The 10,315-nt window shown below is 46.4% G+C and overlaps 1 protein-coding gene across 1 annotated transcript in view; it reads left to right on the plus strand.

Annotated features, from left to right (window-relative positions):
• LOC112080789 (dystrophin-related protein 2) overlaps window positions 1–10,315 on the plus strand; it is a gene marked incomplete at its 5' end in the record, with an annotated part of 29,421 nt that overhangs the window by 7,141 nt on the left and 11,965 nt on the right. The window contains 4 exons of the mRNA XM_024146699.2: window positions 1,841–2,007; window positions 2,158–2,272; window positions 3,988–4,124; window positions 5,647–5,712. Of these exons, the coding sequence (XP_024002467.2) occupies window positions 1,841–2,007; window positions 2,158–2,272; window positions 3,988–4,124; window positions 5,647–5,712 (485 nt within the window). The remainder of the gene's footprint in view (window positions 1–1,840; window positions 2,008–2,157; window positions 2,273–3,987; window positions 4,125–5,646; window positions 5,713–10,315) is intronic.

The following is a 10,315-nucleotide window of genomic DNA, read 5'->3' on the forward strand; positions in this document are numbered from 1 at the left end:
CAGTGGGTCCAGTTTCTATTAGTTATCGATAACTGTAGACAGTCAGTGGTCCAGTTCTATTAGTTATTGATACTGTAGACAGTCAGTGGGTCCAGTTCTATTAGTTTATTGATACTGTATGACACAGTGTGTCCAGTTCTATAGTTAAGTGATACTGTAGACAGGCAGTGGGTCCAGTTCTACTAGTTATGATACTGTAGACAGTCAGTGGTTCCAGTTCTATTAGTTATTGATACTGTAGACAGTCAGTGTGTCCATTCTATTAGTTATGGATACTGTAGACAGTCAGTGTGTCCAGTTCTATTAGTTATTGATACTGTAGACAGTCAGTGGGTCCAGTTCTACTAGTTATTGATACTGTAGACAGTCAGTGGTCCAGTTCTATTAGTTATTGATACTGTAGACAGTCAGTGGGTCCAGTTCTATTAGTTATTGATACTGTAGACAGTCATGGTCCAGTTCTATTAGTATTGGTACTGTAGACAGTCAGTGGCCAGTTCTATTAGTTTATTTGATTGAGAACAGTCATGGGTCCAGTTCTATTAGTTATTGATACTGTAGACAGTCAGTGGGTCCAGTTCTATTAGTTATTGATACTGTAGACAGTCAGTGTGTTCCAGTTCTATTAGTTATTGATACTGTAGACAGTCAGTGGGTCCAGTTCTATTAGTTATTGATACTGTAGACAGTCAGTGGGTCCAGTTCTATTAGTTATTGATACTGTAGGACAGTCAGTGTGTCCAGTTCTATAGTTATTGATACTGTAGACAGTCAGTGGGTCCAGTTCTATTAGTTATTGATTACTGAGACAGTCAGTGTGGTCCAGTTCTATTAGTTATTGAACTGTAGACAGTCAGTGGTCCAGTTCTATATAGTTATTGATACTGTAGACAGTCAGTGGGTCCAGTTCTATTAGTATTGATTAACTGTAGACAGTCAGTGTGTCCAGTTCTATTAGTTATTGATACTGTAGACAGTCAGTGGGTCCAGTTCTATTAGTTATTGATACTGTAGACAGTCAGTGGGTCCAGTTGTACTAGCTAGGATAGTCTCATGTAGAGGAGAGGAGAGTTGAAGAGAGTTGAAGAGAGTTGAGGAGAGTAGAGAGGAGAGGAGAGGAGAGAGGAGAGGAGAGGAGAGAGTTGAGGAGAGGAGAGGAGAGAGTTGAGGAGAGGAGAGGAGTTGAGGAGAGGAGAGGAGAGAGTTGAGGAGAGGAGAAGAGAGAGTTGAGGAGAGGAGAGAGTTGAGGAGAGCAGGGCAGAGAAAAGAGCAGAGAGCCGAGGAGCCTCGTTCCCCTGGAGACCTCACTCCAGCAGCCAWAACACGCACGCACACACACATACGTTAATTACCCTGCTTTGGCATAGCCGAGACGAGGCTCCAGGGAAATCAACCTTTTAATGCATCTCTGATGCACACTTAATGAGAATTTAGCACATTATGGATTTTCTGCGCTTGGTGAGGCTGTCCTTTATTCACCTGACTTCCTGTGATCCCGTTTATCTGCTGTCTCTCTAACACAGGAATTGCTTTGGAACGTTAGAAGAGCAACAGATACTCACGGCCCTCACGCATGTCACCCCTCTCTCTGGCCGCTATCAACCTCCTGTTTATGTATTTGWGCTTTTAACAGAGTTCTTCCAGGGGAACTTTAATGGAATATGTAATTACCTAGTAATACGTACCCTATGGAACCGCAGGTAGTTTGATGAAGTGGTACTGTAGGTCAATTGTTCTGCATAACTGTAATGGATAGTAGCATTTTACAGACAATCAAGCAAGAGACAGAACAAGTACAAGATACTCAGGTAAAATGTTTCCTATGTTCTTCCTCCCGTAGGCCCCAGGGAAGCCAGCCATCGAGGTATCTCATTTCCTGGAGTGGATGAGCCTGGAGCCCCAGTCTGTAGTGTGGCTGGCTGTTCTACAGCGTGTGGCTGTGGCCGAGTCCGCCAAGCACCAGGCCAAGTGTTACATCTGTAAACAGTGCCCCATCAAGGGATTCAGGCAGGTCTATTGTACCTCTATCAGAGATGAAAGGTGGATGTGTGACACACACACATACACACACACGCACACATAGGATAGAGCTATTAATGTGGCTTCTCTGTTACTGACTGTGATATGATCGTCCYTTCTACCGATCTGTCCTGACAGGTACCGCAGTCTGAAACAATTCAACGTGGACATCTGCCAGACGTGCTTCCTCACGGGACGCACCACCAAGGGAAAGAAGCAGCTCCAATACCCCATTATGGAGTACTATACCCCAGTAAGAAAGAGTACTGCACCCAGGCTGCCTCCTGCATGTCACCCTATTAAAGGTCAAAAGTAGTGCACTATGTAGGGAATAGGGTGCCATTTCAGACACAGCCCGCACTATAACCTACACTTTTCTCTTAAAGAGGCAATCTGCAGTTTAAACAATAACAAAGTGGCCACCCCTCCACTGTTTCGGTCCACAGCTGAGGGTTGTGGCTGGAGATATGTAACCACTCTCAAATGCATAGACAGAGCTATGGATGCAAGGACTGACCGTCCGTGATATCAGAATTGTAGTTTTAAAATGACACATTGGTTTCCTTACCCTGTAAGTATTCAAGTCATGGGACCGATATTAGCATTTTTCACACGTGTCCAAATCATACGAAAGTATCCCAAATTGATTGTGAACCTCAACAAAGTCACTTATAGATGTTTTGAACATGATGCGTGAATTTTTTTTGTATCGGTCCCATGTCTTGAATGGGATTTGTGCCACAAATGCTAGCACGTTAGCATGTGGAAACAGTGCCAAGGGGACTAAACCAAATCATTGATTGCTGTCATACCTTGACTGCTTACAGGGTAAAGAAACCAATATGTAATTTAGTAATTTGGGTGTACTATCTCTTTAACCATGTTTTGAGGCTATACATTGTTTGCATACAATTACATTGTTTACAAACAGTGAAGTAAGACATGTTTATAATGTGGGTTCTGATAGGGTACGACAGCTGAACTAAGCCCATAAGGCATTTATAAGTTATATTCTTCCAAATCAATGGGCATATATAATTCATTTATCAGTCCAAAAATGGATATAGCAATTGCAGATTGCCCCTTTAAGAGAGTGCACAAAGAGGAGGCCACACTAGCACACTACTTCAGCTGCAGTCAATGGAGGCTGGCAGATATGGCAGAGAGACATCCAAATCATTTCTCCCAGGGCAGTATGTCAACCAGGGGAAGTTTGAAGTGGAGCTGAGCTGGAGTTTTTCACCTGTGCTTTGACTTCTATACTGCTAGGTTGTATGATGGAGTGGATGTGGGTAGTCAGGTCCGAGGGAGACAGAGTACTGGATTAGCCGCAGGGCACTATCACAAAGTTTAGTTCAACACAAGGTGCGTGTGTGCGCGGGGTTGGTGTCTATTGTGTCTGTGTGTGCGTGTTGTGTGCGTGTGGTGTGTGCTGTGTGTGTGTGTGTGTGTGTGTGTGTGTGTGTGTGTGTGTGTGTGTGTGTGTGTTGTGTGTGTGTGTGTGTGTGTGTGTGTGTGTGTGTGTGTGTGTGTGTGTGTGGTGTGTGTGTGTGTGTGTGTGTGGGTGTGTGTGTGGGTGCATGTGTGCACAAGTGTGTGTGCGTCCCTGCGTGCACGCGTATGTGCAGTATAGAGTATGGAGTATGGGAGATTCTAAAGTGGTTCACTTTGTCTTCCTGTCCTCCCACTGCCCCTAACCTCCCCATTCCCCTCTCCTCTCCTCCATCCCCATCCCCTTCTCCTCCATTTCGCCCTCATCCCTCTCTCCTCATCCCCCTCTCCTCTCCTCTCCTTCATCCTCCTTCATCCTCCTTTCTCCTCCCAATTCCCCCTCTCCTCAACCCCCCCTCATCCCCCTCTCCTCTCCTCCCACCCCCACCCCTCATCCCCCTCTTCTCTCCTCCACCCCACCCCTCATCACCCTCTTCTCTCTTCCATCCCGGTCCCTTCATGTAAACCATGTGTCAGACCACCTCAGGAGAGAAGATGCGGGACTTTGCCAAGACACTGAAGAACAAGTTCCGGTCGAAGCAGTACTTCAGTAAGCACCCTCAGCGGGGCTACCTGCCTGTCCAGTCGGTGCTGGAGGCCGAGAGCTCTGACACGTGAGTTATACCCCTATAGACACAGACGGCTAGACAGACTGGCACCGAGAAGACAGGAAAATAGCTTGTYAAAATAGCCATTGACTTTATTTGTTGAGAGAGAGACTGCTTGTGTATGAAGTGTTATATTATATGATGTTGAGGGGAGAGAAGACTTGGCACATGGAGGGTAGTTGGTTGTAGATGATGTGGATTTACAGAGAGGTCCTTGATGAAAACCTGCTCCAGAGTGCTCAGAACCTTCCAACAGGACAACGACACTAAGCACACAGCCAAGACAACGCAGGAGTGGCTRCGGGACAACTTTCTGAATGTCCTTGAGTGGAGAAMGTGTCTATGTGTGCATGTGTGTGTGTGTGGACTTGAACCCGATCGAACATCTCTGGAGACACCTGAAAATAGCTGTGCAGCGACGCTCCCAATTCAACCTGACAGAGCTTGTGGGGATCTGCAGAGAAGAATGGGAGAAACTCCCCAAACACAGGTGTACCAAGCTTATACAATCATACCCAAGAAGACTCAACGTTGTAATCGCTGCCAAAGATACTTCAACAAAGTACTGATTAAAGGGTCTGAATACTAATGTAAATGTGATATTTCCGTTTTTTTATTTTTAATACATTTCAGAAATTTCAAAAAAACAGTTTTTGCTTTGTAATTATGGGGTATTGTGTGCAGATTGATGAAGAAAAAAACGATTTAATCAATTTTAGATGATTTGGTATTGGTGTTTTATTAGGATCCCCATTAGCTGTAAAAGCAGCAGCTACTCTTCCTGGGGTCCACACAAAACATGAAACATTATACAGAATGACATAATACAGAACATCAATAGACAAGAACAGCTCAAGGACAGAACTACATATATATTTTTTAAAGGCACACATAGCCTACATATCAATGCATACACACAAACTTTCTACGTCAAATAGGGGAGAGGCGTTGTGCCGCGATGTGTTGCTTTATCTGTTTTTTGAAACCAGGTTTGCTGTTTATTTGAGCAATATGAGATGGAAGAATAAGGCTGTAACGTGACAAAATGTGGGAAAAAGTCAAGGGGTCTGAATACTTTCTGAATGCACTGTACATGGGTCCACACTTTTCAGAGTTAAATTAACAGTTTGCTTAGTGTAAAGACTTATTTGCATATTTCCCAGTGTGCCTTGTCTTTCGAGTGAATTGTAAAGTTACCACCTATGACTGTATTTGTTAGTGACGGAGACATGGTTGCATTAATTCATTTTCAGTCATGTGGTCTTCACCAAGTGCGATCTAAGCAAATATGTTATCATTCAATTAGATTAAATAATTCAATTCTTTTAAGACAATACAATACATATTTCATAAGACCTTATTTTGGTTCCAGAGTAATTTTACCTCAATACATTGGTTTGAAACTCCTGGTTTAAAGGCCACATCTGGCTTGCAAGTCACACACACACAGACACACACACACACAGACACACACACTAGGGAGTACCAGTAATAGAGGTATTAATGATGTTTTTCTGTGTTTGACCAGGCCGTGCTCCTCTCCCAAGCTACCCCATGCAGACACACACAGCAGAATCGAGCACTTTGCTAGCAGGTAGGGTGTTATGCACACACCACACACAGTATGTCTGCCAACTGCTACGCTGCCACGTCCACTCATTCACCAGATGTGCTGAATCGAGCACTTTGCTAGCAGAATCAAGCACACACACACACCACCACAACAACACACACACACACACACACACACACACACACACACACACACACACACACACACACACACACACACACACACACACCAACACACACACACACACACACACACACACACACACACACACACAGCAGCCCAAAATAATGACCCCCATCTTTCCTTACCTAACTCTGCTTACTCCAGTTCTTCCCTCCTTCTTTTCTCCTGGCACTCCCCAGTTCTCTCTCCACAGGTTGATTGAGATATCCATCTTGGTCTGACCTTCGGCCTGAGTGGAGACTGTTGTGCCCAGCGGGTATCCTCCCTCTCCCTTTCCTTCTTTCTTTCTTTCTTTCGTTCTTTCTTTCTCTCCCTCTAACTCTTACTCATTCACTCACACACACTGAAAAGGGCATGAGCGCGGTCTGGGGTGAGCAGGGGTCTCCTGGTTGTGGATGCCCGGCGGCATGGTAGGGCAGTGTGGCACGCCGCTGGGTCCATTGGTCACCTGGAGGTCACCTGGAGGTCACCTGGAGGATGCGCATGCGGATCAGCTGTCTGTCTGACAGGGTTACAGAGAGGGCACAGCCAGGGCATGGCAGAGGGGTCCCTCACCCAGGGCAGTCATGCCCACAGCAGAGCAGGACATAGATCACTGCAGAAAGAGAGAGAGAGAGAGAGAGAGAGAGAGAGAGAGAGAGAGAGAGAGAGAGAGAGAGGGAGAGACACAGACACGGGACACAGATCACCTTCTTGTGTGTTGTATGTGAGAGTGCTCCTTACCTGAGGCAGTATTGCTCCACACCTTGCCACTATTCAAGACAGAGGAGACACACACCAACAGAGGCAGGATATCTTCTATTCTCTCTCTCTCTCACACCTTCTATCTCTCTCTCCGAATGTGTTCCCTTTCAGTCTCTTTCACTGTTTAGTTAAGACATTGTTGTCACTCTTTTCTCTCCCAGTCATTCATATTCATTATTTCCATTGACTTGTATTAATTGCTTTTGTTCCAAAGTCCTCTCACGTTTATTAGTCTTCTCCTGCCAATTAGAATACTTTAGTTGGCACAACTCCTTGGCTCAAGCTGAAGACCCACAAAACTTCACTGATAGATAAACAGACATGGAGAAATGGGGCAGGGAGCAGTGCAATTTGCTTAAGTGAGATATGCTCATATGTCTTAATTTGTTGGCTTGCAGACTTGCCAAAGAAGTCTCAGTGTTCCTGAAGTTGCTGTTAAGACGGAGATGATGTTGTATCTTTGTAGCTTTATGCTGGCTTTACAGTTTCTATCTCTTTTTATGTACTTTGGATGTAGTGTGCCATCTTACAGTTCTGAAACATCTTGAGCTCCTCACAAGTCTATCAACCATAGAGGACTCTGAATTGGATTCTGAAAGCCTAACAGAGGACAGTTTAAGCATACTTTAACTATATTACAACATAATCTGAGAGCTCGCTAAATGAGAAAAAGCTGATTATTTTAATAATGTACATTGCACAGATGCCATTCAATTCATGCAAAATTGGCTCCAGTACACACACTCTCTTGCTCTCTCTCTCTCTCGCTCTCTTGCTCCCTCTCTCTCTCTCTCTCTCTTCCTCTCTCTCCCTCTCTCTCGCTTCCTCTCGCTCTCTCTCCCTCTTGAAAAACACATCAAATGAGGGACTATATATATTTATTCACATAGTAATGCAAACGCCTGGCTGTCAGAACCATGCCATGCAACTACGTACATTAAAAGGTCCCTGAGGCTGACATCATCACAGCAGAAGAACAGAGTGTCTGTCTCTCTCTACTCAGTCATATGAGGGGGTGTACATGTTCATCCAGTGTAATAATATGATGTCCCAGAGGAGGATTGTGGGTATTTGATGTTTTGGGTTGGATCCAGATTTGCTGGTGTGTCACACACCAAGGTACCAGTGGAGAGTTTCCTTTTGTCATTAGTACAGACTCTGAGGGAGGGAGGGAGGGAGGGAGGGAGGGAGATGAGAGGAGGGAGAAAGCTCAAGGTGCTATCTAGAACCTTAAAGGGTTATTCTACTGTCCCATAAGATAACCCTTTAAGATCCCTGGTCCAGGTACAACCCTTTTTGGTTCCAAGTAGAACCCTTTGCATTCCATGTTAGAACCCTTTCCAAAGAGGCTCTACATGGAACAAAAAAGGGTTGTACCTAGAAACCAAAAAGGGTGTACCTGAACCAAAAAGGTTATACCGGAACCAAAAAAGGGTTACCTGAACCAAAAAGGGTTTACCTGGAACCAAAAGTAACCTTTTTTCTAAGAGTGTGGGCTCATAGAATGAACTCACAAATTTCCCACATCATCAGGACTGTCCTGAGGACAGGGGCCCAAGTTTCACAGCTCTCACATAGAATACTGGGTGAGGCTCCCTCTCCTCTCTACCCTGCTTCCGGTCCGTGTAACAACCATTGTATTAATAACCTAACTGATTAAATCAAGGGGACAATCTGGCCCTGAGAGTGGTTAAATAATGTCTTGTAAGCTAGCATGCATCAGGTGGATGGATGCACTGGCCAGTCAAGATAAGCCTGCCCACTGGTCAGTGTAGTAAAGAGCATCGGACGTCAGAGTGAGGAAAGCCAGTCTGCCGGTCAGAGATAAGAGAGCGGTCAGAGTGGGATGGATAAAGGCCAGGTCTGGCCAGATAAGAGGCCAGGCTGGCCGCACGTCAGATGGATGATAAAAGGGCCAGTCTGGCCACGAGTCAGAGTGGATGATAAAGGGCCCAGTCTGGCCAGCTCAGAGGATGGATAAAGGGTCCATGGGCTGCCACGGTCAGAGTGGATGAATAAAGGGCCAAGGTCTGCCACGTTAGAGTGATGGATAAAGGCAGGTTCTGGCCACGTCAGAGTGAGTGGATAAAGCCAGGTCTTGCCACGGTTAGAAGTGGATGATAAAGGGCCAGTCTGACCACGGTCCAGAGGGATGGAAAAAAAGCAGTTCTGGCCCAAGGTCAGATGAATGGATAAAGGGCCAGGTCTGGCCAAGGTCAGAGTGGATGATAAAGGCCAGTCTGGCCACGTTAGAGGGATGGATAAAGGGCCATTTCTGGCCACGATCAGAGGATGGTAAAGGCAGTGTCTGGCCACGCGTCAGAGTGGATGGATAAAGGCCAGTCTGGCCACGGTTCAGGAGTGGATGGATAAATGCCAGTGTCTGGCCACGGTTAGAATGGATGGATAAAGGGCCAGGTCTGGCCACAGTTAGAGTGGATGATAAAGGGCCAGTCTGGCCACGGTCAGAGTGGATGGATATAAAGGCCAGGTTTGGTCATAGTGAGAGTGGATGGATTAAGGGCCCAAGTCGGGCCATGTACTCTCTATGGCCTGGTGGGAGGGCCATAATAATGAGAGTGGATGGCCTGTACTCTCTATGGCCTGTGGGAGGGGTCATAATGATGAGGGTGGTTGGCCTGTACTCTCATGGGCCTTGGTGGAGGGCCATTGATGAGAGGATGGCCTTACTCTCTCTATGGCCTTGTGGGAGGGGCCATAATGATGAGTGGATGGCCTGTACTCTCTATGGGCCTTGGGGAGGGCCATAATGATGAGTGGATGGCCTGTACTCTCTACGGGCTTGGTGGGAGGTCATAATGATGAGTGATGGCCTGTACTCTATATGGGCCTTGTGGGAGGGCCATAATGATGAGAGGGTTGCCTGTACTCTCTATGGCCTTGGTGGGAGGCCATAATGATGAAGTGATGGCCTGTACTCTCTATGGGCCTTGGTGGAGGGTCATAATGATGAGAGTGGATCCTGTACTCTCTATGGGCCTTGGTGGAGGGTCATAATGATGAGAGTGGATGGCCTGTACTCTCTAGTGGGCCTTGTGGAGGGTCATAATGATGAGTGTGGTTGGCCTGTACTCTCTATGGCCTTGTGGGAGGGGCGCATAATGATGAGAGGATGGCCTGTACTCTCTATGGGCCTTGGTGGGAGGGCGTCATAATGATGAGTGGATGGCCGTACTCTCTATGGCCTTGGTGGGAGGGGTCATAATGTGAGTGGATGGCCTGTACTCTCTATGCCTTGGTGGAGGGTCATAATGATGAGTTGGATGGCCTGTACTCTCTATGGGCCTTGGTGGGAGGGGCCCATAATGATGAGTGTGGAGTGCCTGTACTCTCTATGGCCTTGTGGGAGGGTCATAATGATGATGTGGATGGCCGTACTCTCTATGGCCTGTGGAGGTCATAAATGAGAGTGATGGCCTGTACTCTTATGGCCTTGGTGGGAGGCCATAATGATGAGAGGTTGGCCTGTACTCTCTAGGGCCTTGTGGGAGGGCCATAATGATGAGAGTGGATGGCCTGTACTCTCTATGGGCCTTGGTGGAGGTCATAATGATGAGAGTGGAGGCCTGTACTCTCATGGCCTTGGTGGGAGGGGCCATAATGATGAGAGTGGATGGCCTGTACTCTCTATGGGCCTTGGTGGAGGGCCATAATGATGATCTCTCTCATCCACTCC

This window comes from Salvelinus sp. IW2-2015, unplaced genomic scaffold, assembly GCF_002910315.2.
Source record: "Salvelinus sp. IW2-2015 unplaced genomic scaffold, ASM291031v2 Un_scaffold16503, whole genome shotgun sequence".
NCBI lineage: Eukaryota > Metazoa > Chordata > Actinopteri > Salmoniformes > Salmonidae > Salvelinus > Salvelinus sp. IW2-2015.